The sequence below is a fragment of the Acomys minous genome (genome assembly GCF_964271855.1).
Source record: "Acomys minous genome assembly, chromosome: 6".
Lineage (NCBI taxonomy): Eukaryota > Metazoa > Chordata > Mammalia > Rodentia > Muridae > Acomys > Acomys minous.
Window position 1 is genome coordinate 100,860,134 of NC_140487.1, and position 25,998 is coordinate 100,886,131.

At 47.4% G+C, this 25,998-nt stretch overlaps 1 protein-coding gene across 5 annotated transcripts; it reads left to right on the top strand.

The window, feature by feature from the left end:
* The first annotated feature begins 125 nt into the window (after positions 1-125).
* Positions 126-25,998, top strand: MEAF6 (MYST/Esa1 associated factor 6). Of its 5 annotated transcripts, XR_014780154.1 has the most exons (9): positions 126-260; positions 1,156-1,271; positions 6,233-6,320; positions 6,457-6,502; positions 19,533-19,725; positions 23,730-23,759; positions 23,870-23,927; positions 24,532-24,565; positions 25,400-25,998. XR_014780154.1 is itself a non-coding variant. In XM_084786421.1 (8 exons), the coding sequence occupies exons 1-8, from the start codon at positions 171-173 to the stop codon at positions 25,406-25,408; spliced, it is 606 nt and encodes a 201-aa protein (XP_084642547.1). In that variant the 5' UTR covers positions 126-170; the 3' UTR covers positions 25,409-25,998. The 5 variants fall into 5 exon arrangements, 3 of the variants coding, with proteins under 3 accessions (XP_084642547.1, XP_084642549.1, XP_084642548.1); XR_014780155.1 differs by lacking the exon at positions 23,730-23,759; XM_084786421.1 differs by lacking the exon at positions 23,870-23,927.

Here is a 25,998-nt window from a genome sequence, read left to right on the forward strand (position 1 = left end):
ACGAACTAGAGCCACTTTGCACCCGCTTTCGCGCGCTGAGCGAGTCAGCGTCCCCGGAAGCCGCGCGCGCAGGCGCAGTGGCGGCGCGCCCCCTGGCGGCCGGCGGCGGTAATGCACAGGGTCCGCCTACCGGTCGCGCGCCGCCGCCTCCGCCGCCGCTTGAGCCCAACATGGCGATGCACAACAAGACGGCGCCGCCGCAGATCCCAGACACCCGGCGGGAGCTGGCCGAGCTGGTGAAGCGGAAGCAGGAGCTGGCGGTGAGTGGCCGAGGCCTGGGCGCCGTCCCCGCCTGGCCTCGCAGGCCGCTCCGGAGGCCAGAGCGGCGGGCGGCCGAGGTCCTGGCGCTCTGGGCGGCCGGGCGCGGCGCGGTTCCCTGCGGCGGCGCGGTTCCCGGCCTGCGCTCAGCGGGGCGGGGCGGGGCAGTGAGGGCGCGGGAAGGGCGAGAGGCAGGAGGCGGGGACGACGCTCTGGTCCGGCTTAGCGGGTGGGAAGGAGGCGGCTGGACCCCAGCCTGGAAAAGATGCGGGAGCGTGTGGGCAGTACCCACGGCGGATTCCACGGGCGGCGCGTTTCAATGGCTGGGGACTGTGGTGCATTTGAGGATGCCAGGAAGGGGGCTGGCGGGAGACGCAGGTCGCCAGTCTAGGGAATTTGGAATGGTGACGCGCACCCGGAGCTGCCGGCACCCTGGTGGCTGAGCCCTGCAGGCTCCCGCCTTTTGCAACGAGCATCCGGGAGGCTAGCTCACCTGAAGCTGCCCTTCCAGGTTGCCATAGCAACCGGCATCCGCTGCGGGCTGCCCTTCCAGAGCTAGCAGGGAGGGAGCAGTCAGTCGATGTAGAAAAGATGATTTTGAAAAGCTGTGCATCCTTCTCTCTGTTGGTAGCGACTCATTTAGTGAGAGTGGAGACAGCTCAGGGTCTGTCTCATCCCTGCTCATGATGACTAGCTTTGCCTCTGAAGTAGATACAATATGTCTTGCATTTTTCTGGACTACACATTTCATTTAATTTATGAAAGGGTCCCATCACTCTCACTCTTCCACAAAAAATGGTTCAGTGTCGGTAAGCTGGGTTTTGCAAGTCTGTATCGGGATCTCAGTTTGTTTATGCTTAATGTTACTTTTCCATGTCCCTGTTTTCATTACCTTAGGAAACACTTGCAAACTTGGAGAGACAGATCTATGCTTTTGAAGGAAGCTACCTAGAAGACACTCAGATGTATGGCAATATTATCCGTGGCTGGGATCGGTATTTGACCAATCAAAAGTGAGTGTCAGAATATAGTAGTATTCATTTTTATCCTCTACTAATATTTATCTGTAGGGTTTTTGTTTTTGTTTTGTTTTAAAATATGGTCCTACTATGTAGCCTTGGCTGGTCTGGAACTCAACTAGATTAAACTAGGCTGGCCTCAAATTCACAGATTACATAGATCCTTCTCCCAATTTAAAAGATATGGACTGCCATGCACAGCTTGGGGTGTTGTTGGTGTCCACTCTGCACAGCTTGGGGTGTTGTTGGTATCCACTCTGCCCAGCTTGGGGTGTTGTTGGTATTCACCCTGAAGGGAGAGAAAGAATCATAGTGTGGAGTGAGGTCCAAGCTTGAACTTGCTCTCTGTCTCACAGAGAAACCTTGGACAGAGCCCATATTTGGGACTAAGGAAAGCGGGGCCCATGGTGCAGGGGTCTGTGGGTATAGATGAAATTGAGCATGAGACGTGACAGACTTCCACATTGTAATTTGCCACTATATCCAGTTACTTTTTTTTTTTTTTTTTTTTGGCCATACCTGTATGCTAATTGTACTACTAGTGACTCTGGGAACAATTCTATAAAATTTCCCAAACCTGTGAGAGTTTTTCAAACCTTTAGAAAAGTTGAGGTCATGAAGTACATGATCAGTTTGTATCTTTCCCATCTATTCATGAGTTGTTAACGTACAGTTCGCGAATGCTGTCTCTAATGCATGAAAACATTGTGCATGCTTGTTTTGAAAGTAGTTGGAAGATTCGGATAGGAAGATGCAAAAAGAAAGAGAGGTCTTGTACTTTCCTCACACGGTTTTCTCTGACGGGTACTTATTATGTAGCTATAGTACATTATCCAAACCGGGTATAGATGTATGGCATTTTATCATATGTGCTTAACCACAAGATGTAAAACTAGGCCCAGGAGACATGGCTCAGTGGGTGGGTAAAACTACTTGATGTGCAAGCCTGGTGACCTGAGTTCAGTTCCCAGAACCTGTGTTAAAACCACACATCTGGCGGCCGGAGAGATGGCTCAGCAGTTAAGAGCACACACTGCTTTGGCAGAGGACAAGAGTTTGGTTCCCAGCACCCGTGGCAGGTGCCTTACAATCACTTGTAACTCCAGCTCCAGGGGATCAGACTCTCACGGGTACATAGCTCCACTCTCCCTCTCCTCCCCGCCCCAGATTAAACACACATGTGTGCAATTCTGAAAAAAAAAAAAATGAACATCTGGAATTTTAGCACACTGAGGTGGGAGGTGGCCACAGGAGAACTGCTCGGGAGCTTGCAGGCCAGCTGGGCCCAGAATATGCAGTGCTGTAGAAATAACAAGAGTGACTCTGCCTCAGCAAGGAAGAAAGCAAGGGCCAACACTGGAGACTCCTCTCTGATTAGTGTGTGCATAAAGATGCAGAGCTACTGGGGCATCACAGAGGTCTCTCTCATGCCACGCCTTTGTAGTTGTGTTTCTGTTTCCCACTAACCATTGAAAATGTAGACGCTTACACCACAAATCTTTGCGCCTAAGTATGTTAGATGTTATCTCCTGAGAAAAGTGAGACGTTTCTGATCATTTTTAATTTAATTTTATTTATTTATTTTTTATTTATTATGTATACAGTAGTATGCCTGCATGTACTGCATGCCAGAAGAGGGCACCAGATCTCATTGTGGATGGTTGTGAGCCACCATGTGGTTGCTGGGAATTGAACTCATGACTTCTGGAAGAGCAGTCAGTGCTCTTAACCGCTGAGCCATCTCTCCAGCCTCGACGTTTCTGATCTTGTCTCTGATGCTCATGCTTAAAAATTAACACCGATTCCTTCAGATTCCCTCAGTTGGCCCCAAAAATGCCTTGGTTTAGTTTTGTTCGGTTTTGTTTTGTTTCTGATCCTGGAGCCAGTTTCTTTCGGCAGTTTAGGTTTCATTATTATTTTGTTGTTTGTTTTTTGTGAGGCCAGGGTTTCTCTGCAGAGACCAGGCTGGCCTCTGATTCACAGAGATCCACTTGCTTCTGCCTCCCAAGTCCTGGGGTTAAAGGTGTGTGCCTCTATGCCCGGCAAGGTCCCAGTTTCAGATCTTTCTTTTCCCTAGGTGTGGGGACTAGAACCAAAGGCATTGGGCGTGTAAGACAAGCGCTCTGCCACTGAGCTGAACGCTCAGGCTGAGCCCCAGGTTGTGAACCCTTGGCTCTGTACCTGCCTTACCGGGTAGCATAATGTCGGGTGATCCTGGGACTGCTCATGGATCCTGAGATAGCCCTGCTGGAAAAGTTCAGTCCTTCATGCCGGGGAGATAGCATAGTGGGTAAAGGTGCTTGTCGACAAGTCTAAAGGCCTGAGTTCTATTCCTGTGATCCACGATCCCCATGTAGTAGCAGGAGAGAACTGACTCATGCCCATTCTTTCTGCCTTTTACATGAGTGTGTACATATGTATGCACACTGAAAAGCAAAAAAAAAAATTTTTTCTTTCTTTTTTTAGTTTTTCGAGACAGGTAGCTTTGGCTGTCCTGGACTAACCAGGCTGGCCTCGAACTCACAGCCATCTGCCTGCCTCTGCCTCCTGAGTGCTGGGATTAAAGGCGTGCGCCACCACTGCCCCGACAAAAATTTATTTCTTTTTATGAGGTTATACTTCTAGATACTGTGAATATACTGTTCTCACCAAAAAAAAAATTTTTTTTTTTTTTTTGGAGATAGGGTCTCACTATGTAGCCTTAGCTGGCCTGCAACTCTCTCTGCAGACACGGTTGGCCTTGAAATCCCAGACTTCCACCTGCCTCTGCCTCTTGAGTGCTGGGATTAAAGAACTGTGCCATCATGCTTAGCTATAGTCACTTTGAAAAATTGTTTCTTTATTAGTTTTATGTATACAGATGTTGTGCCTGCATATATGTCTGTGTACCACATGTGGCCCAGTGCCCTTGGAAGTCAAAAGATAACATCTGATCTCTTGGGCCTGGAGTTAAAGACAGTTGTGGGTGCTGAGAATCAAATCCGGGCCCCCTGGAACCAGCCAGTGCTCTTAATCACTGAGGCATCTCTCTAGCTCCCATTTTATTCCTTTTTTTCATAGTCATTTAAAAAAAGATTTATTTTATTTATTTTTTTAAAGATTTATTTATTATGTATACAATGTTCTGTCTGCATGTATGCCTACACACCAGAAGAGGACATTAGATTACATTATACATGGTTATAAGCCACCATGTGGTTGCTGGCATTTGAACTCAGGACCTCTGGAAGAGCTGTCAGTGCTCTTAACCTCTGAGCCATCTCTCCAATCCCCTTATTCATTTATTTATTTACTTGTGTGTATAGTATTCTGCCTGCATGTACACCTGCACACCAGAAGAGGACATTAGATTACATTATAGATGATTGTAAGCTACCATGTGGTTGCTGGGATTTGAACTCTGGACCTCTGGAAGAGCTGTCAGTGCTCTTAACCTCTGAGCCATCTCTCTAGCACCATAGTCATTTTTTGATGGAAAAGATTTGCTGGTCAAAGTGGCACAGGCCTTTAATCCCGACACTCAGGAGGAGAGGCAGTTATTTCAATATGAGTTCAAGGCCTGGTTTGCATATCCTGATCCAGGCCAGCCAAGACTGCATAGTGAGACCCTGTTTCAAGATAACAACAACAAAAAGAACAAAAAGTTGTTAGTCATGTGTGTGTGTATAATGGTGGGGCGGGAGGGGGGGTGCATGTGCCACAGCAGTCAGAGGACAGCTTTGTGGGATTGGTTCTTTCTTTGCATGTGCTGAGGGTTGTCAGGTTATCCGGCTTTTCGGCAAGTTCTTAGTGCCTCTACCACCATCTTGTCAGCCCCTGAGCTAAGTCATTTCTGACAATAAGCATTATTAAAAATGCATACTAACAGAGTGGGGAGCAGTACTGGGTCGGGCAGGCCAGACTACTGCGCCCGAGATGGTGATAGTGGCTTGGGGCTTTTCTCATACTATTCGTGACAAGGCTGTGTCCTTGGGTCTCCTGGGCTACTGCTTTTTTTCTTCAAGACAGGGTTTCTCCGTGTAGCCTTGTTAGTTCTGGTCTTGCTTTGTAGACTTGGCTGGCCTCAGACTCTCAGAGATCCGCCTGCCTCTGCTTTCCAGAGTGCTAGGATTACAGGTGTGCACCACCATGCCTGGCTCTTACTCTTTTAAAATTTATTTTACTTTTTATTCTTATTTATTCATTTAGGCTTATTTTGGGTTTCTCTGTGTAGCCTTGGCTGTCCCAGGCTCACTCTGTAGACCAGGCTGACCTCGAACTCACAGTGATCCGCCTGCCTCTGCCTCCGAAGTGCTGGGATTAAAGGCGTGCGCCACCACGCCAGGCCTTATTTTTTATTTTTAATATATGTGTATTGGTGTATTATCTGCAAGTATGTCTGTATGAGGGTGTCAGATCTTGGAGTTCCAGACAGTTGCGAGCCGCCATGTGGGTGCTGGGAGTCGAACCCCACTCCTCTACAAAAGCAGTCAGTGCTCTTAATCATTGAGCCATCTCTCCCGCCCTCCTGGGCTGCTTAAAACAAGCAAACGAGTGAAGAAATAAATGTGACAGTGTTACAAAGCAAGCCCAAATCATCTCACCTCTCAAGGTGGAAAGTGTTGCTGTTGTAGGCATTCGAGATAAAGTTTTACATGGATCAGAGGCATTCCTGAATTGAACTTGGTTAAAAGAAGAAAAGAGCAGGGCTGATGGCTCAGCAGGTGAAGGTGCTTTCTGGAACGCCGGATCACCTGTGTTCAGTCGCTGGGGGCAGAGAGAGCTGTCATCTTCTGACCTCCACAAACATACTGTGGCACATATGCGTGTCCCACCCCTTCACCCCCATCATATACAAACACATTGATAATCCGTAGCTTGGAGAAGAGCGAGTGCCTTGCATAAGCCCCCAAGCACCCCAGGTTGAGTTGAAGTCATAGCTTGGTGCTTACTTCAAGCGTTCCTTCTGTTTTTAGAAACTCCAATAGCAAAAACGATCGGAGGAATCGGAAGTTCAAGGAAGCCGAGCGGCTCTTCAGCAAATCCTCCGTCACGTCGGCCGCTGTAAGTGGCGGTGGGGAAGGACATGCCTGTCTGTGGCCCTTTATTGAGGAATATGGACTGTCCGTCCCTCCCTGTGGGGGTTGGTGTCTCGGGGGTCTGCAGTCACTTGTCTGGTAACCGGTGACTTCTCTTTCAGGCAGTAAGTGCCTTGGCAGGAGTTCAGGACCAGCTCATCGAAAAGAGTGAGTCTGTTTTTACCTTGCTTATCGGTTTATTTTAAAGCAGCCATGGGCCCTTAGTTACCTCTGGTTTAGCCAGTTGGGTACCCAAGGACTGCATCTTCTATGGCGTTCTCTTGCTTCTGGAAGTTGAGACACCGGTGGGCATCTTCACCAAGTCTTTTTTTGTTTTGGGCGTCGGGTCTTGCTACGTCGTCTGGTTGTGTAGATCATGCTTGTCTCAACTCGGAGATCCACCTGCCTCTGCCTCCCGCTTGCTGTGATGAAAGACCTGCGCCACCTACCGGCTTCCTGCCACTTCTTTCCCATGGGGCTTGGCTAGAGCCACTCAAAGACCCCCAAATTCTGAAACTGCTGCAGTAGGGCTCAAATTCCGAAGAATTTTGTTTGTTTGTTTGTTTTTTAAGGTAGTCCCGTCTTGTTCATGCCAACCTGGAGCCTGCTAATAACTGAGGTTGGCCTCGACCTCCTGGTCCTCCTACCGCTACTTTCTGAGCGCTAGGACCATAGGTGTGTCATCATCCACTAGGAGAACTTTTCCAATAATAAGTCATTTAGATTGGGAAGATGGCTCAGTGGTTAAGAGTACTTACTAATCTGGCAGAGGACCAGGGTTTAGCACCTCCTGGCACCTACGTGATGCCTCACAAAGCCTGTAATTCCAGTCCTGGGGATTGGTTGCCCTCCTCTGGTCTCTGAGGGCACCTGTTTGCATGTAGTGTACATAAAGTCAGGCAGGCATACATGTATAAATAAAAATAAATTAATTTTTAAAAACCCCATAGGGCTGGATGTGGCGGCATATACCTTAAACCCCAGCACTTGCCAGGTGGTGGCGGTGCATGCCTTTAATCCCAGCACTTGGGAGGCAGAGGCAGGTGGATCTCTGTGAGTTCGAGGCCAGCCTGGTCTATAAAGCGAGTCCAGAACAGCCAAGGCTACACAGAGAAACCCTGTCTCGAAAAAACAAAACAACCCCCCCCCCAAACAAAAAAAAAACAGCACTTGGGAGATAGAGGCAGGCGGATCTCCTGAGTTTAAGGCCAGACAGAGCTACGTAGTGAGACCCTGCCTTAGTTATTTTTCTATTGCTGTGACAAGACACTGTTACCAAAGCAACTTCTATAAGAAAGAGTTTATTTGGGGCTTGGCTTACAGTTTTAGAGGGTTAGAGTCTCTCACCATCATGGTAGGGAACATGGCAGTAGGCAGGCAGGCAGGCGTGGTCCTGGAGCAGTAGCTGAGAGCTCACATCTGTTTTTTTGTTTGTTTTTTCGAGACAGGATCTCTCTGTGTTAGCCTTGGCTGTCCTGGATTCGCTTTGTAGACCAGGCTGGCCTTGAACTCACAGTGATCCACCTGCCTCTGCCTCCCAAGTGCTGGGATTAAAGGCGCGCGCTACACACTGGCTGAGAGCTCACATCTTGAGACATAACCACAAGACAGAGAGGCAGAGATAAGGAGGAAGGGAGAGACTGACACTGACACTAGGAATTGGAAGGAGGGAGGGTGGGGAAGAGAGAGAGAGAGAGAGAGAGAGAGAGAGAGAGAGAGAGAGAGAGAGAGAGAGAGAGAAGAAGAAGAAGGAGGAGGAGGAGGAGGAGGAGGGGGGGGAGGGAGGAGAAAAAGGAGGGGGGGGGAGGGAGGGAGGGAGGGAGGCATTGGAAATGGCTTCTAAACCCTCCAAGCGCACTCCTGATGGCACACCTCCTCCAACAAAACCACACTTCCTAATCCTTCCCAAACAGTTCCCCCTACTGGCGACCAAATGTTCACCTATGTGAGCCTATGGGGCCGTTCTCCTTTAAACTCCCACAGGCCCTATCTCAAAACAAAGTTACAGCAAATAATTTAATAGTAAATTTCAAGTGTATCTGATAAATCCCCAGTGCTCAACTTAGGACATTCTTTTCTCTCTTTCTTTTTCCTTTTTTTTTTTTTTGGTTTTCTGAGACAGGGTTTCTCTGTGTAGCCTTGGCTGTCCTGGACCCACTCTGTAGACCAGGCTGGCCTCGAACTCACAGAGATCCGCCTGTCTCTGCCTCCTGAGTGCTGGGATTAGAGGTGTGCACTACTTTCTATATTCTTAAATATAGAAAGGAGAGTGGATACTGTTTGCTTAAACAGATCATTTCTGTGTGGAAGCTGGATCTAATTAAAAAAAAAAAAGTGCTGGCGTCCCTGTGGCTGCTGTACGTGTTGAGTGCTCTGTCCTGTTGGGGGTTAGAGCCCTACTTTGGGCAGGGATTTGAGGACTCGGTGACATCAGTCATCATCTCTCTAGATTTCTGGCCCAGCCAGGCTCTCCTGTGCTTAGTCCTCCCTATCCCATGGTCATTTCTACTCAGAGTCAAATTCCAACTTTTGTCCAAACAGCTGGGTCTCCTTGAGCATTTTCTGTCCAGTGTCATGTTACCTTACCCTTGTTCTTTCCCTTTCTGGAACCCTTCATGGTGTCTCTTGGCACCTGTGTGGTTACCTCATCAGATGCTACAAATCCTTAAGGGTTTTTTTTTGTTGTTTTGTTGTTTTTTTTTTTTTGCCTGTTTGTTTGTTTTAATTTGAGACAGGTTCTCACTATGTAGTCCAGGCTAGCCTTAAACTTAGTAAAGATTTCTAAATTTATATTGGCCAGCCAGTCTTTGGACTCTCTACTGAGCACCGAGCCATGTGCCTGTACCACATGGTTGGTATTGCCCGGGTTTTACCATGCATCAGGTTATTTTGACTGAATAGTTATATACTTGGAAACATGTCTTTGTTGGTTTTTTATTTTTATTTTATGTGTGTAAGTTTTTCTTCATGTCTGTATACATCTGATGCCAGGGTCCAGATCCCCTGGAACTGAACTCACTCATGGTTGTGGGTCACCATGTGGGTGCTGGGAACCAAACTTTGGTCCTCTGGAGGAGGAGCCAGTGCCCTTCTCCACTGAGTCAGCCATCCCTCCATCCTTTGTCCCTCGCTGTTGCAAGAAGACGCTGCAGATGCTCTTCCTCACTGCTGACTGCTGACCTCCTTCAGGACTGGTTTTTCCCTCGACAGTTGGTATTATTTGTTGTTTTGAGTCACCCCACCAAGTAGACTTGGCTGGGCTGGATCTCAGAGACCGCACCTACCTCTGCCTCCCAAATTCTCGGGGTGCTGGGGTCACAGTTGTGAGCTGTCACCCCGGCTCGTGGCTCTATTTTGTTTAGCTGTTATGGTACAGTGGCTTGAACGTAGGGCCGTGCACATGCTAGGCCAGCTTTCTGCCTCTGAGTTACTACAGGAACACAGGTGGGAGATTATTCCCATGAGCGTGGGCAACGTATCGTCAGCTGAAGAAAATGTCTATTCGCAGCCATCACCGGCTTATACATCAGGGAGGGCTGGGGACTTGTGAGTAGGTCAGATCCTTGAGGAAGTGGTGGCAGGCCCAGTCTTGCTCACTTAATCGTAGCTGCTGTGAGTCTGTGAGTTCTAGGCCATGTCATGTCCAGAAGGCAGGGTTTCCTATCACTCCGCCCCGTCACAGGCCATGTGCCGCGTTCCTTGAAGCTTTGGAGGGAGTGATGTAGATGTCCCAGTTAGAGCTGAGCATCAATGGTCACTCGTTCTCACGCTTTGACCGTGTGAGTCACTGCCCACTGCAAAAAATTTCATTGGCCAAGGCTGCCCGTCTGTGGGCACAAGTGTAACTATCTAGAAGCCAGTCTCCCAGGTCCATCAGCAAATCCACAGCCGTGGCTTCTCCACTAGCCGGTGACCACCCCCCCCCCCCACACACACACACAGGCTTTTGACCAGGGTTATAGTAGATCCTGTGGAGTGAATGGTTGGTTATCCCCTTGATGGTCATGGCATCTTTGTGCCAAGGACACTGCTTATTGAGCATGTAGTAGTGTGGTACATAAAATCCACAGCTGAGTAGACTGCAGATAACGTCTCCCCCCGGCCGCCAGCATCCTACCTTTTGTCCCATGGAAGCTTCCAGCTTGGTTCCTGTAACCAAAACCTATGGTGTTTCAATGTTTTGGTTTAAAATTTTTTTTTTTTTTTTTACTGAGCTGGGTGGTGGTGGCCCATGCCTTTAATCCCAGCACTTGGGAGGCAGAGGCAGATGGATCGCTGTGAATTCGAGGCCAGCCTGGTCTACAAAGTGAGTCTAGGACAGCCAAAGCTACCCAGAGAAACCCCGTCTCGAAAAACAAAAAAAGATTTTTTTTACTAATATTTTATTTTTGAGGCAGGGTCTTTGCTATTGCAGAGGTGCTGGGGACTGCAGGTTTAAGACACCGTGCCCTTCTAAAAACTGTTTTTCTTTTTTGTTTGAGACATGGTCTTTCTATGTAGCCCTGGATAGCTAAAGCTCACTCTGTACACCAGGCTGGCCTCAAACCCACAGGGCTCCTCCAGCTTCTGGTTCCTAAGTGCTGGCATCAGAGGTCTGTGCCACCATGCCTGGTTCCTCCTGATTGGCTGGCATCAGAGGTCTGTGCCACCATGCCTGGTTCCTCCTGATTTGGTTTTGCTTTTTCAATTAACTAGAATTTATGAAAAATTCTTTATTGGATTCTGTTTATCTGGGTTTTCTTTGATTTCTTTTCTTTTTGTTTCTGATCCCCTACCCCCACCCTGAGACAGGGTTTATCTGTGTAACCTTGCCTGTCCTGGAACTCACTCTAGACCAGGCTGGCCTCAAACTCAGAGATCCACCTGTCTCTGCCTCCCAGTGTGCTGGCATTAAAGGTGTGAGTCACCACTGTTTTATTTTATTTTTATTCACTTCCCTCGTTTACTTTTTAATATCAATTTCCCTATTTATTTATTATCGTATATAGCCACATATGTGTGCCGTGGTGTACGTGTGGAGGTCATAGGACAAATTGTGGCGTTGGTGCTCACCTTTTACCATGGGATTCAGAGATGAAACTCAGGAGCCTCTGCCTGCGGAGCCATCTGGAGGGCCTTGGCTTAGACGACTATAGAGCAGATGCAAGACGTGAGGGTCCCTGCAAGCCTCCTCAGTGGCTGCAAGCATGATTTAGTCCCACACAAGGAGCAGTGTGCTTGGCCCGCACGCCTGTCCTCTGTGGAATCATCAGTGCCACACCCTTTCTGAATAACCAGGCCTGTGGATTGAGTCCTGCATGCATGACACCTGTGGTCTTCAGGAATGAAAAGGCAGAATTTTGCCTTATGTCTTCTTTAATTTTGAGGATTTCAGAATTTTCTACTTTGAGCATTTATTCTCGAGCCACTCATAAAAATTTCCCCTCCAAATGTATTATTTCTGCTTCCTTTGGCTTCCGTATATTTGCCCAACTAGAAAAAGTGAATTTGCATGGCCCCTAAAGAGGAATTGCGTGTAAGTTGTGAAGCATCGGACATTTTAGTGAAAAGAGTAAAGTAAAAGAAAAAGCAGACAGGCGGATTTTCTCCCTGATGCCTTGATGGCAGGGGCTTCTGTGTGTCCCCAAGTGTCCAGGAGAACTGCTCCCTGCCCCCCTGCTCAGCGCGGTGGGCCTTCCCTTCCACCCGGAGACCTGCCCTCCGTCAGACACAGCCCTCAGGCACCCTTCCTTCTCTTTACTGCATAGACTTCCTAGTCTTGCTAGTTTTTCTGTCAGTGAGAATCAACCCTCATGCCTTCCTCAGTGCGCCGCCAGTGGACCAGTTGACTCGAAGTTGCTTCATCCTTTGAGCCTCCGTGAGCTAAGGAAGAAAATTCTCGTTCGTCTTTCATAGCGTCTAGTCCCTGTGGTTCCTTGTCTGTCATAGGTGTCATCAACATAGTAATTCAACAGCACAAGCCTTGGGCCAGGAGCGTTGTCTGTGGTAGAGCACTTGCCTAGCATGTTGGGGCCCAGAGTATAATCCCCAGCACTGCAAACCAACAACTAAAACAAAGTTCTTGAAGGAGAGTTTCCCTGCCCCCCCCACCCCCCGCCCTTAGCTTTTTTTCTTTCTTTTGAGCCTTTTGAGTTAGGGTCTCAGTTAGCCCAGGCTGGCCTCACACTCATTTTGCAGCCAAGGATGACCCTGAATGTATCTTGCTGAATGCTGGCCTGGTCCCTGCGGTGCTGGGGATTGAACCTGGGGCTTTGAGCATGGTAGGCGAGCACTCCGCTCACCTCCACTTTCAGATCTCTTAAAAATGTTTTCGAGTTTGTTTGTTTTTGATTAAGGGTTCCTCTTTCCTCACATTCTCACTAGCATTTGTTGTCATTTGTTTGTTTGTTTGTTTGTTTTTTCAGAGCTGAGGATGGCACCCAGGGCCACAAGTTGCTAGGCAAGCACTCTACCACCGAGCTAAATCTCCAACCCCTGTCATTCATTTTTTTTGCAACAGGGTCTCACTGTGTAGACCTGGCTGGCCTGGGTGCAAAGATCCACCTGCTTTTGCTTCTGGTACCAAAGACTTGTGCTGGGATTGAAGGCTCTTTCCACAGGATGAGAGGCCTTTGTTTTCTTGGGATTCACCGTTTGTGTTGGAGTCAGGCAGAATCTCAAAGCAGTTTTGTAAGGAAGCTGCCACTTGTTTTGAGTATCTATTGGCCAGGCCATTTGTATTTCTTTTCTTTCTTTTCTTTCTTTCTTTCTTTCTTTCTTTCTTTCTTTCTTTCTTTCTTTCTTTCTTTCAAGATAGGGTTTCTCTGTGTAGCTTCTGGAACTCACTCTGTAGACCAGGCTGGGTTTGAACTCACAGAGATCCTCTTGCCTCTGCCTCCCTAGTGCTGGGATCAAAGGTGTGCTTCCCTATTCCCTTCAAATGCATAAGTTTTCTTTTGACAACTGCCTTTAGTTCATTAGCCCATTGTTTGATCAGATGATTTGTTCTTTTTTAAAGATTTATTTATTTATTATGTATACGTTGTTTCGCCTGCAGATGTACATGCTTATTATAGATGATTGTGAGCCACCATGTGGTTGCTGGGGATTGAATTTAGGACCTTTGGAAGAGCAGGCAGTGCTCTTACCCTCTGAGCCATCTCTCCAGTTCTCATGTTTGGGTTTTTTGACATGTAATTTTTGCAGTTTGAAAAAATCATGAGAGAGAGAGAGAGAGAGAGAGAGAGAGAGAGAGAGAGAGAGAGAGAGAGAGAGTGATTGTGTGTGTGTGTGTGTGTGTGTGTGTGTGTGTGTGTGTGTGGTTGTGTGCACATGTGGAAACTATAAGAGGGCATTGGGGTACTCCTAGAACTCTTTGCCTGTTCCTTTGAGGCAGGGTCTCCTGCTGAACCCAAGGCTTGTATTTTCTCTGCTTGGCTGCAAACCAGCAAACCCCGGGGAGCTCTCTCCACCTGCAGAGGTGGCCTTGCAGGGATGTGCAGGAGGTCTGACCCGCTACGTGGGTCTGACATCTGAGCCCTGCTCCTCATGATTCACAGCAAGTGCTCTTGACCACTGAGTCGTTTCCTGCAGCCCCCAGTTGAAAAATAAAGCATCCAGGATATTAATTCCATATGTCACATGTAGATGGCAAAGACGTCCCCTTATTCTGTAGCTTGTCCTTCACTCTGATGTGCACTTTGCTGTGCAGAAGCTTCCAAATTCCCTGGAATCCCATTTGTCAGTGCTTGGGATTATTTCCTGTGCTACTGGAGTCCTGTGGAGAAAGTTCTTGCCTTTGCTTGTATAGATACATGAATATCCACATATATACATATATATGTGTATATATATGCATATTTAGATTTTAAATTATGTGTGTATTGTGGTCTAGGAGATGGGGTAGAGATCTGCGTGAGTATATTGCCCCCTGGAGGCCAGAAGAGGTAATGGATTCTCTGGAGCTGGAGTTGTAGGTTGTTGTGGGAGCCCCCTGACACAGGTCCTAGGAACTGAACTGAGTCCTCTGAGACAACAGTTTCCAGTCCCAGGGAGCACCTGGACTGGTGCTCTTCAAGGGTTCTCCCTCAACAGGCCCAAAACTTCAAGTCTGTTGTGCGAGAGCTACAGATCTAGCTTTATTTCCTACACGTGGGAATCCAGTCTCCCAGCGCCCTATGCTATGGAGGGTTTTCTCTAGTGTGTGCTGTTGTCAGAGTAGGTAGCTGTGATTGTGTGGGCTTCTGTCTGGCCCTCTCTTCTAGTCCATGGAAGGACCTGTCGTGCCTGTACCATGCTGCTTTTGCTACTATGGCTTTATAATATGAGAGTGGTATTGGTTGCGTTTGTTTGTTTGTTTTTCTGCTAAAGATTGCTGTAGCTGTTTGGGGCTTTCTGTGTTTCCATATGAATTTTAGGATTTGTTTGTTTGTTTGTTTGTTAGTTAAGGCAGGGTCTCTCTGTATAGTCTTGGCTGTCCTGGACTTACTTTGTAGACCAAGCTGCCTTTGCCTCCTTGGGTGCTGGGATTATAGGCACCTACTGACAGGATAGATTTATTTTTAGTGTTCTATTTCATTTTCTCTAAAGTTATTATAATTTTCACCCTGGTTTATTTTTAGGTAAATTTAGCATTGATACATATTTTTCTCACTCCTTTTCTTTCATTTTCTCTCCTTGTTTTTTTTTTTTTTTTTCCCCCAAATGAAACAGGGTCTCACTATGTAATATAGCCCTGGCTATTCTGGAACTCACTATGTAGATAGACCAAGCTGGCCCCAAATTTACCTGCCTCTGCTTCCTGAGTGCTGGGATTAAAAGGTGTGTGCTGCCACATTTGGCCTCATTTTATCTTTAAAAAACAAACAAACAAACAAACAAACTTAATTTATTTGTATTTCAGCCAGGCGGTGGTGGCACATGCCTGCAATCCCAGCACTCAGGAGGCAGAGGCAGACAGATCTCTGTGAGTTCAAGATCAGCCTGGCCTAGAGAGCTAGTTCCAGGATAGCCAGGGCTTCTCAGAGAAGCCTTGTCTCAAAAAACAACAAACAAAACGAAACAAAACAAAAACCCCAAATTTCTTTGTATCCCATGTGATATCTGTGCACCATGTGTGTACAGTCCTAGACCTCGGGCCCCCTGGAACTGGGCTCACAGACAGCTGGGAGCTACCGTGTGGGTGCTGGGAACCCAGGTCTTCTGCAAGAGCAGTCAGTGCTCTGAAGTGCTGAGCTCTCTCCAGCCTGTTGTCTTCCTGAGATGAGGTCTTGCTGGGTTGCTCAGGCTGGTCTTGAACAAACAGAGCTTCACTCTGCGTTGACTTGTCTCATTGACCCTGTCAGAGACAGCTGAACTAAGCTCAGGCTTCATGCTGGACTGCACTCTAGTTTCATTGGTCTGTCTATCCTTACGCCATGAGCAGCGCAGTGCTGGTGACTGTGGCCTTGTGAAAGTAAATTTTAAAATCCTGCTAGTCTTTTTTTTTCCTGGTTCACTTGTTTTGAGACAGGGTCCTGTTCCTGTTCTGTAGTCCAGACTGGCCTTGAAATCCCAGTCTTCCTTCCTCAGCCTTCTGAGTGCTGGGATTCCAGGTGTGAGCCAACTCCTAGTTTATTGCATCAAGTTTATGTGCGATCAGGTGTTTTTCTAGGCTTATGCAGCTCCATGGCTCTGGAGCTCCCTCTCGTGGTGCTTTCCTGCATCGTCTTCAAATGAGTTCGATCATTTCTGAGATCTGGCTGCCTGTTTGCTTTTCCAGAGTAGTGGAGAAGTGTGTGTTGTGTGTGTTATGTATGTGTTTCGTGGCGTGCATGTGAACAGCTTTTGGGGCTTGGTTGTCTCTCTACCAGGGGGCTTTAGGGATTGGTCCCACATTCTCAGGACTGCATCGGAAACACTGTACCGTCTAAGTCATCTTGCTGGGCTCTTCTGCTTTTAAGGTGTATTGTCTGTTTGAGTAAGTTTTTGAGATGTAGTTCAAGCTGGCCTTGAATTCCTGATCTTCCTTCCTCAGCCTTCCCAGCTCTGGGATTACGGGGATATGTCACTATGGTACACACCTTTCTGTTTTATTTTACTCTTTAACCTCTCTCCCCCCTCTTCCCTTCTTCCCTCCCTCTCTCCCACTCTCTCTCCCCCCCCTCTGTCTCGTGTGTGTATGTGTGTGTGTGTGTGTGTGTGTGTGTGTGTGTGTGTGTCTCACATGTGTCATGGTACACACGCAGAGGTTCATATGAGACCTCTTCTTGTTCTCCACTCCACTGCCCGTGCCAGGCGTGCTGGCTCAGGCTTTTCTAGGGATTCTCCTGTCTCAGTCTCCCATCTCCTTATAGGAACTGGGGTTTCAGATGTGCACGTCGGTGACCAGCTTTATATAGGTCCTGGGAGTGCAAATCTAGGCCCTTGCACTTCTGGGTCAGGTGCTTTGCCCACTCAGCCATCTCCTCGGCCCCCTTCCTGCTTTTTATTTTCAGACTAGGTATTCCTTTGTAGCTCTGGCTGACCTAGACCTTGATATGTAGGCCAGGCTGGCCTTGAACTTGGTGGCAGTACTCCTCTTTCAGTTTCCCTACTGTCTTTTTGAGCCTGTGCTCCTCTGCTTCTGGTGGTCGCATACTTCTTCCTAAGAAAATCATACTGTATAGACAGGAAAACACTGACCCCTGCATGACCCTGCTGCGGACACAGACCCTTCGGACCATTTTCAGAGGCAAATACTTACATAGTTGGGTCCATGAGTAGTTGAGTAGAATGCAAGTCTCTCCCCATCCTTATCTAGTGACAGTTTCCATAAGCTGGACATGGTAACAACACAGCTGTGACACCAGCACTGGGAGGCAGAGGCAGAGAATTGGCCCCCAGCCAGCGTGGAACTCACTGTAGCCCAGGCTGGTCATGAACTTGGGGCAGCTTCCTGCTTCTCATGTTCCGCCTTCTCCCTGTTCTTCCGTCCTGTTTGGTGTAAGGCTTGAATCCAGGCCTTGTTGATGCTGTATGAATGCTTTACCCTGTGACCAGCCCACCTAAGACAGGACTTATGAGACGTTCTTAACCTTGTTTCTGTGGTTTAAATATGTCTAAGTGATGATGATGATTATGATGATGATGATGATGATGGAGGAGGAGGAAAATTATTATTATTTTATTATTATTACTTTTATTTATTTATTTATTTATTTATTTGGACATAGGATCTTTTTATGGAGCCCAGGCTGGCCTTGAACAAGATTTCCTGTCTCATCTTCCCAAGTGCCAGGATTCTAGGCATGTGTCACCCTACCTGGCTCATTAAGTACTGTTTTAAAATTGATGATTTAAGTCAGTTGAAGAATATTTTGTTCAAGTGTTCTTGGGTCATCTGCTTACTGGCTGGGTTCAGTACTCAGGATTGCTAAAGGGTGGGGGAAAAACCTGGTGGCAACGTGCCTGTAGTGTCAGCATTCAGGTGGTGAGGTGGGAAGATCAGGAGTGCAAGATTTAGTGGTAAACACACTTGTGGCCAAACCTGAGAGTGAGCCCTGAGAGGTGGAAGGGGGGAGCGCTGGTTCCCTCAGGCTGTTCTCGGGGCGGGCGCCTCTCACTTGCTGCCGGTTTAGTTACTTTGTGTTGCTTTAAGGAAATACTGTGACCCAGGAAAGAAAGTTTGTGTCAGCTTCCTTTATGGTTTGAGAATGGGTTCCCTGTGTAGGAAGCCAGCTGACTATGTCTTGTCACACTCTGAGAGAATGAACAAGAAGTGGGGTGAGGCTCTACACTCCCCCCCCCCCCCAGCCCACCCCTTGTGGCATATACTTGCTTCTGCAGATCATACCGCCTCCCAGGAAACTCCACCACCTAGAAGCCAGGTGTTCAAAACCGTCCGCACCCCTCCCTAACACACACACAAATAAATACAATGTAATTTAAAAAGATAAAGGAGAGGGAGCTGGGGAGGCGCAGTTGTTAAGAGAGCTCACTGTTTCTACTGAGGGTCTGGGTCAGTTCCCAGCACTCTTCTCCGGTGGCCTGGAATACCAGTGCCAGGAGATCCAGGGTCTTTTCGCTTCCACAGGCACCTGTGTTCCACTGCCCAAAAGCCTGCCCGAACACATATACATGTCATTTAAAAATGAAATAAACAGTTGGGCAGTGGTGTCGCACACCTTTAATCCCAGCACTCGGGAGGCAGAGGCAGGCAGATTGCTGTGAGTTCGAGGCCAGCCTGGTCTACAAAGTGAGCCCAGGACAGCCAAGGCTACACAGAGAAACCTTGTCTTGAAAAACAAAAACAAAACAAAACGAAACAAAAACAAAAAAAGAAAGAAAGAAATAAGCCAGGCTTGCAGGCTTGGTGGCGTATGCCTTTAATCCCAGCACTCGGGAGGCAGAGGCAGGTGGATCTCTCTCAGTTTGAGGCCAACCTGGTCTACAAAGAGTGTCCAGGACAGCCGGGGCTCTGTGTAATAGAGAAACCCTGTCTCAAAAAACAAACAAACCAACAAACCCAAAAGAAATAAATAGTATTTTTTGAAAAAAGTTCAGAGTACCATGAGACCTTCTCTCTACCCCCTCACTACCACCCCACCACCACCCCCTAAAAAAGAAAACAAAAACAAAAAACTGTTACTCAGGGATTGGACTAGACTTTCCTTCCCAGTGGGTACCTTTTCTTTGCTTTTTATTTATTATTTTTAAGTCATGTATGTGTCTGGTGTGTGTGTGTGTGTGTGTGTGTGTGTGTGTGTGTGTGTGTGTGTGCAGGTATTGTGCTGAAGTTCTAATTGATGAGCCTTGTAACATGGATTCTGGGGATCAGGCTCAGGGTCTCTGCTAGAGCAGTGTGTGCTCCCCTCACCGCCCACCACAGGATGCGCCAATGGTTCGTCAGTTTTGCCAAGGTTACCATCCCTCGTCCTCTGGGGTAATCCTTCTCTTGAGCACACTCCATGTTGAAATAGCCCTTAAGTAGAGGGATGGCACTCTGTATTGTGGCCAGGGTTATCCTCAGCACTGCTGTTCCGCTTGCACTGTCGCGGATTGTATTGTTTTCAGGAATTCCCAAGCTTTTTAAATTTTAATTTAATTTTTATTTTTATTTATTTTTTGGGGTTTTTTTTTTTTTGGAATTCCCAAGCTTTGATACTTTGAGTGTATGCTCCCTGTCAACCTGTTTTCTCCTCTGGCCTATGGGCTCACAAGAAAGCCTCTGCTGATGACAGATCTCCTTTCTCTCCTCTAGGGGAACCAGGAAGCGGGACAGAGAGTGACACGTCTCCAGACTTCCACAACCAGGAGAACGAGCCTGCGCCCGAGGACCCCGAGGACCTGGATGGGTCTGTTCAGGGGGTGAAGCCGCAGAAGGCTGCCTCTTCTACCTCCTCAGGGAGCCACCACAGCAGCCACAAAAAACGGAAGAATAAAAACCGACACAGGTTAGTGGCAGGGTCCCACCCAGTCCCACAGCCCTCACAACTACTGGAAGGGACTTGGTTGGAATCCAAGTGCCTGGGACAGTGGCAGAGCCCGCATGTTTTGGGTGGCAGAAATCCTTTTGGTGCAAGTCAAGTGGACTGGCGTTCTCTGAGGGAGGAGAGGGTGGCAATAGAGAGGCCCCGAAGCATCGATGGGAGTCGCGAGGATGGAGTGTGACTCCTGGAAGTCCCCTGGCATTGTGAGCTTGGGTCCTTTGCTAAGAGGAAAACAGGGAACTAGAAATGAGTCCTTGCGAGCGACTCTGGTTGTTGGGAAGCTGTGGTCTGGGATGGAGAGTTCTCTCCGTCCTGCGTCCTGTCTGCTCCGACGAGAGCAGAGTTGACACACCTTTCTCTGACTTTCTAACTGTGGGTTTGGTTTTTGATTGTTATGACTTTTCTATTTTGTAGTTCTCTGAGTATGCTGCTTCAGATACGGGGAAACACTTAAAGCTCCTAAATGCGAGTGCCCCTTCGTAGGAACCTTCTGAGCACTGTTACTTTTGCAGTGGGGAATGAGATGGGAATGACACCAGTGGACAGAGAGGTCAGGTGTCTCAGGAGACTTTAGTGGTCACTCTGCCTGGGTTTGTATGCTAATGCTGGGCCATAACTCACAGGGTAATGGAGTCTCTAGAGCAAGGGGCTGTCCTTCATCCTGGTCCTGGAAGCTGAATACTATTGGGGTGAAAGGGCTGTGTGGAGCTCCCTGTTTTCTGGTTGGCTAATGAATTATGTTGCTTTAAAAACCTGTGGGGTGTCTGTTTTTGCACCTAAGGTGTTATACTGTGAACTTCACAGACGTGGCACTGTGGATACTATAGAATTAAATTTAACTGGTTTGAACCTCTTTGGCATCAACAGATTCTTGAATTCTTTTAAACTTTCCTTGTTTTTTTTTTTAATTGCAGAAATAGTATTTCCTCCCAATAAATAGTGATGAAGGATTGCTGCTTTATCTTTTTTCTGCAACCCAAAAACCACTGTGCTAATCTGAGACGATAGTGAAAAACAGCAAAGAGTTGCCCCTCCCACTGTGGTAAGGTTGTAGGTTATTGGAGCATTGTATTAGGCTTGGGTCCAGTCTATCCCAGACAACAGAGACCCATATTCTTAAATAGTATTTTGTAGCCTGGGAGATGGCTCGGTTTGTAAAGTGCTTCCTCTCCAGGCTTAAGACCTGAGTTCAAATCCCAGCACCCACGTCAGAGCACTCAGTGAGGTATATGTGCCTGTAAGCCCAGCAGAGCACTCAGTGAGGTATATGTGCCTATAAGCCCAGCATTAGGGACGTTGAGATCCTGGGGCCTTACTAACTAGCCAGTCTAAAAGAGGTGGTGGGCCCTTTCCCAAACACGCAGCATGGACCTCTGGCTGTGTTGACACATGTACAGAACACACACACACACACACACACACACACACACACACACAAATTGGCAAGATAATCCAGTGCTTTTTCTGTCATTTTGGTGAGTCTTTTCCTGTTCCAGTGCCTAGAGCAAGGAGAACATTCTTGAGAGTCCCTGGGAGTCTGTATCCCTGACCAGTGTTCTCCCTAGACCCTGCTGGCTTCCTGGGCTACCTCATTTGCCCTAGTCACGTGACCAGCTGTTGGCTGAGGAAAGGCAGCTAGAGAAGCATTCAACTTAACTTGGTCCTTGCAGGTTTCTAGAACATTTCCATGGGAATAACACTTCTTCTTTATTTCTCCCTTTCCTGGTCCCAGGAATGCATTCCTTCTAGAAACGCACTAGCATTTAGAAAGGTCACTCATTGTTGGGCACTGCTCTCCTTAGGGGCGAGCCTTGCAAAGAAGACGAACTGAGTCTTCACATTCAGCAACTGTATCTGTCTCATCTCCTCCCAGGCCCTCATGTGCTCATCTGCCCCCCAAAGAGGCCAGTGGCACTTGCTTTCCTTCTCAGGAAGCTGGGGTCAGGGCGGCCCTGAGTGGCACGTCAGTGGGCTAAGGCTGCTGGGGTCCTGCTGCCTTTGCACACTCAAGGGCAAGGGTAGAGTGCAGCATCTGGACACGCTGGGGAGTTGGCACCTGGAGCAGCGCTTTCTTCCCCGCCACGTGGTGGCCCGCAGGGTCAGGCCAGGCTCACAGGATGCTCACAGCAAATGTCTGAGGACTTGCCACGTGCCAGACGCTGCGGGAGGGAGGTGGCAGGAAGTGGTTGGATCTACCTTCTTGAGGAATCTGAAAATCCATCAAGTGATCCCTTTTCCCTGGTCCGTGGCTGAACCGAAAGCTTCATGCTTGTGAGTCACAGCAAAATGATTGCGACTCGGGAGGCAGAGGCGGGCGGATCGCTGTGAGTTCAAGGCCAGCAGCCTGGTCGACAAAGTGCGTCCAGGGCAGCCAAGGCTACAGAGAGAGACCCCGTCTCGAAAAACTTTAATTTAAAAAAAAAAAAGCACTTTTCTGAACTCTTATAGTTTACATGTCTGAACAATAGAGAGAGAAAAAAGCAAACACTGGCTGCTTTTAGAGGTTTTACTATGGCATTGCATCCGAGATTTGTTTTTGTAAGTCATTGTTTAATTTTAAGACAGGCCTCAAACTAATTTCTTCAGCCTTAGCCTCCCGAATGCTGGGGTTATGGGGTCTTACCATGCCCACCACCAAACCCAAGGTCGGGCTATAAATAGATATACTTTTGTGTGTATTCATTTCCAGTACCAGGGGTTGAATCCAGCTTGCACCTACCAATGAGCCACAACCCCAGCTGATACCGTCCACTTTAATTTGTGAAGGTTGACTCAGCTTGAAAGGGAAACATTGTAAAAGCCCTGGTGTCCACTGTGTGTGTCCTAAACGAAATGGCTGTGTAAGCGGTCCTGACTCTCACAGACATGGTCTAACAGAGCAGCCATTCGAGTGTTGTCTGTCTTAACTGCCTGTTGATGACCTGAAGGGTGTCAGAGGCAGCGAGGACCTGGAGGCAGACTCCAGGTTGATGCTTGCTTTGGAGATCTATGCAGACCATGGCCCGTCAGCAGTGACAGCTCAGAATGGCCCCCTCTGCCATGTGCTCACGGGTCCCGGTGGCCTTGGTTTCACTGGAGGCTCTGCAGACCCTGGTATTCCTTAGTTGCTGCACCGATGCGATGTAAACAATTAGCTGCCATACTGGACTCAGTGTCACATTCCTGTGGTCACAATGCATGGAGGCTGAGTCAGGAGGATACCGTGTCTGAGGCCAGTGTGGGCTCTGCTGCAAGACAACCTCCCCCCTCCATTAAAAAACAAACAGAAGAAAAGGAACAGTGAAACTGCCATCACCAGTGCAGGAGGCAGAGTTTGTGAAAGAGCAGGAATGTCACTGAGAGCAGGACTGTCACCGAGGTGCCTGTAGTCAGCACATGGCTTCTGAGAGGAGCTCAGCAGCGGGAGCTGGTGACACTGGACACATTTAGAACAAGAATGTGAATAAAAAGTTACCTGTTTTGTTGTTTTCAAAGTACAAATGTTTTGTCACCTTTTGTTTTAATGACAATACGTTATGCCAAGTCTAGCACCTTTTACTGTATAACTAAACACCTCTTTCCTTCCCTCTCTTTCTTTTTCCTTCCCTCCCTCCCTCCTTCCCTCCCTCCCTCCCTCCCTCTCTCCTTCTCTCTTCTAATGCACTAATTCTCTTTTCCATGCAGACCTCTCAACAGTTCTAACCCCAGGGCTGCGCTGGTGTCTGTAGTCCCCTAACGCAGGCCCCTTCCCTCCCGTAGTTACCCTCTGCTCTGGTGTACACCGAGGGAAGGGAATCCCCTGACCAAGTCTTTGGTGCTTTGATGTTTGAAACCTTATGGCTTAAGATTCTTAAATCTAAAAAAAAAAAAAAAAAAGATTCTTAAATCTGACTTTGTTTCCACAAATCTTGCTAGGATGGCTAATCGACTAATTTATCCAACTAGTATATTAATTTCTATTGCTTTCTTCCTCCCATGCTGCCCCTCAGCCCGTCTGGCATGTTTGATTATGACTTTGAGTAAGTTTGATTTGAATTAGTGTCTGTGCTGTGCTGTGTTGTTTAGTGTGTAGACACCAGTATGCTGTTTTGAGATCTTTCTAACCCATAGTTTATCTGTTTAATTGTAGGTATGTATATTAGGTTAGGCTGGGAAGTTTTTTTTAAAAACAGAAAAACGTGATGGAGGTAACATTTTATTTAATAACTTAAGCAAAATTAAGTAAACTTCACTTTTATGCATTTTAATTTCTTTTTAAGTAGATAACCTGTACTTCATATTTAAATTGATTTTCTGGCTTTGCTTTGTGAGGAGATTAGTAGCTTAAGATTTTGATTATTTTGCTTTGAAAAGATTTGAAAATGGAAATTCCTGTAATTTCTTTTGTGTTTCATATCCAGAAACACAAACTCCTAGTCTCTTTGCTCTCGGTCACTGGCCGCCTCAGCCCCTGTCAGTGACGTAGTTACAGAGCTAACACGTTGGCCTGAGTATGCCTTCTTAACCCAGTTTCTCTAATTCTGCAATAGTTTTTATTTTAAATTTATGGCTTTTGTAACTGCTATATGTTTCCTTTTGAGTCACCTCAGTTTGCCTTATGGCAAAAATATCTGCTCATATTTTTTAATACCTGCTTAATATCTGAGATCACAACTAAATTATGAATAGTCTAATGAAGAGTGTGGACGTAACTGGGTAGCCTTTGTTATAGCTGCGCTCTTTGCAGTAGCTGCTTGTTACCCTGTTTCTATAAGCTAAAGTGCAAATATCTTTTATTTTTTCCTACCACAGGATTGATCTGAAGTTAAACAAAAAACCCCGAGCTGTAAGTATCATCCGGACAACTCAGGGAGGCTGGCGTTGTTTTCTTGTTTTGGTGGGTTCTCACGCAGGGACTTGACGATGATGTCACACCCCCCATGGTGGCAGGGGGTGTGGGGGTGGGGGGGCGGGGTCGCTGGCAAGCTTGTAGGTGATTTGGTCTTCTGAATCTGAATGTTCCTAATTGAGTCACTCTGGCTTCTCGAGCCTGAGGTACTAGCATCTGGGTACTTCAGCTTCTGGGTGCTCCTTGCTAAACTGTTTTGGAGCAGACATGGTGACCTTTAATCCCAGCAGTCAGCAGGCGGAGGCAGGAGAGCCTTTGGGAGCCGGAGGCCAGCCTGCTGCTCTACATAGGGATTTCCCGGGCAGCCAGAGCTGCGTAATGAGACCCTGTATCAAAACAACAAAATAATTAGAGAACGAGTCACACGTTTTTATTGAAGAAAACAATTCTCCTATTAAATGGTCCTAAATTATTGACGTTGGCGCTTTCTTTTGCTGGTGAGCCAGTGGGCAGCACTGACATTCGCACTGATGGTGCTTGTAGCATCAGAGGTGGGTCGCTGCACATGTGAAACGTAGTACCTGAAACAGAACCTCTAACTGTACAGAAATCTGCTAGCATAGTTGTTTATGATATTAAAAAAATTATTCTATAGGTTTGCATTAAGATAATTTTCACCCAACCCTATTATATTCTTTGAGCATGTTCTCTCCTAAGGTGTGTGTGTGTGTGTGTGTGTGTGTGTGTGTGTGTGTGTGTGTGTGTGTGTTTATATGTATTTGATCAAACCAGACAGTGAGTAAGTTGTGGCTTTTGTTTCTCTCTCTTTAGGACTATTAGAAGACTTGCTAGCAGCAGCTTCCAGGCTGTGGAGCCCTGTTTCCCCTCTGACCTCACAGTGACAAATGCCCCTCGCCTGACCGTGGCCATCCGCCTCGTGGGGGGGCCCCCCCCAGACCCAGTGCCTGTAACTGGCTAGTCTGTCCGTACTGTAGTGACGAGTTCTTCCGATGAGACTTTGGGCCATTTGCCGTTGTCATCCTTAGTAGCAGAACGGCAGGAAGACCTGTCCTCAGTTCCAGTCCATGCGGGTGGCTAACTGTGCATTTCTCCCTTCTTAGAATGAATGTCTCCTCCCCCCAAACTGGCTGGCACCAGCTCCATCTGTGACCTCCCCCCACAGCGAGAAGTGCACACCTCTGATTTTGTGTTATGCTGAAACCCGCGTTCCATGCAGATGGAGGCTGTAAATATTTGCCATTCTTTTGTTTTGTTTTGTGTCGTATTGTTTTTTTATTGTTGTTTTTACCATCTGATTTTCTTCTGGGACATTTTGTGATTCCTGTACCTTCCTGATGACACATCTGATCTCCTGTTTCATGTGGTGTCAATACTCATGACTGAAACTAAAATGGCTTTTAGAAGTAAAT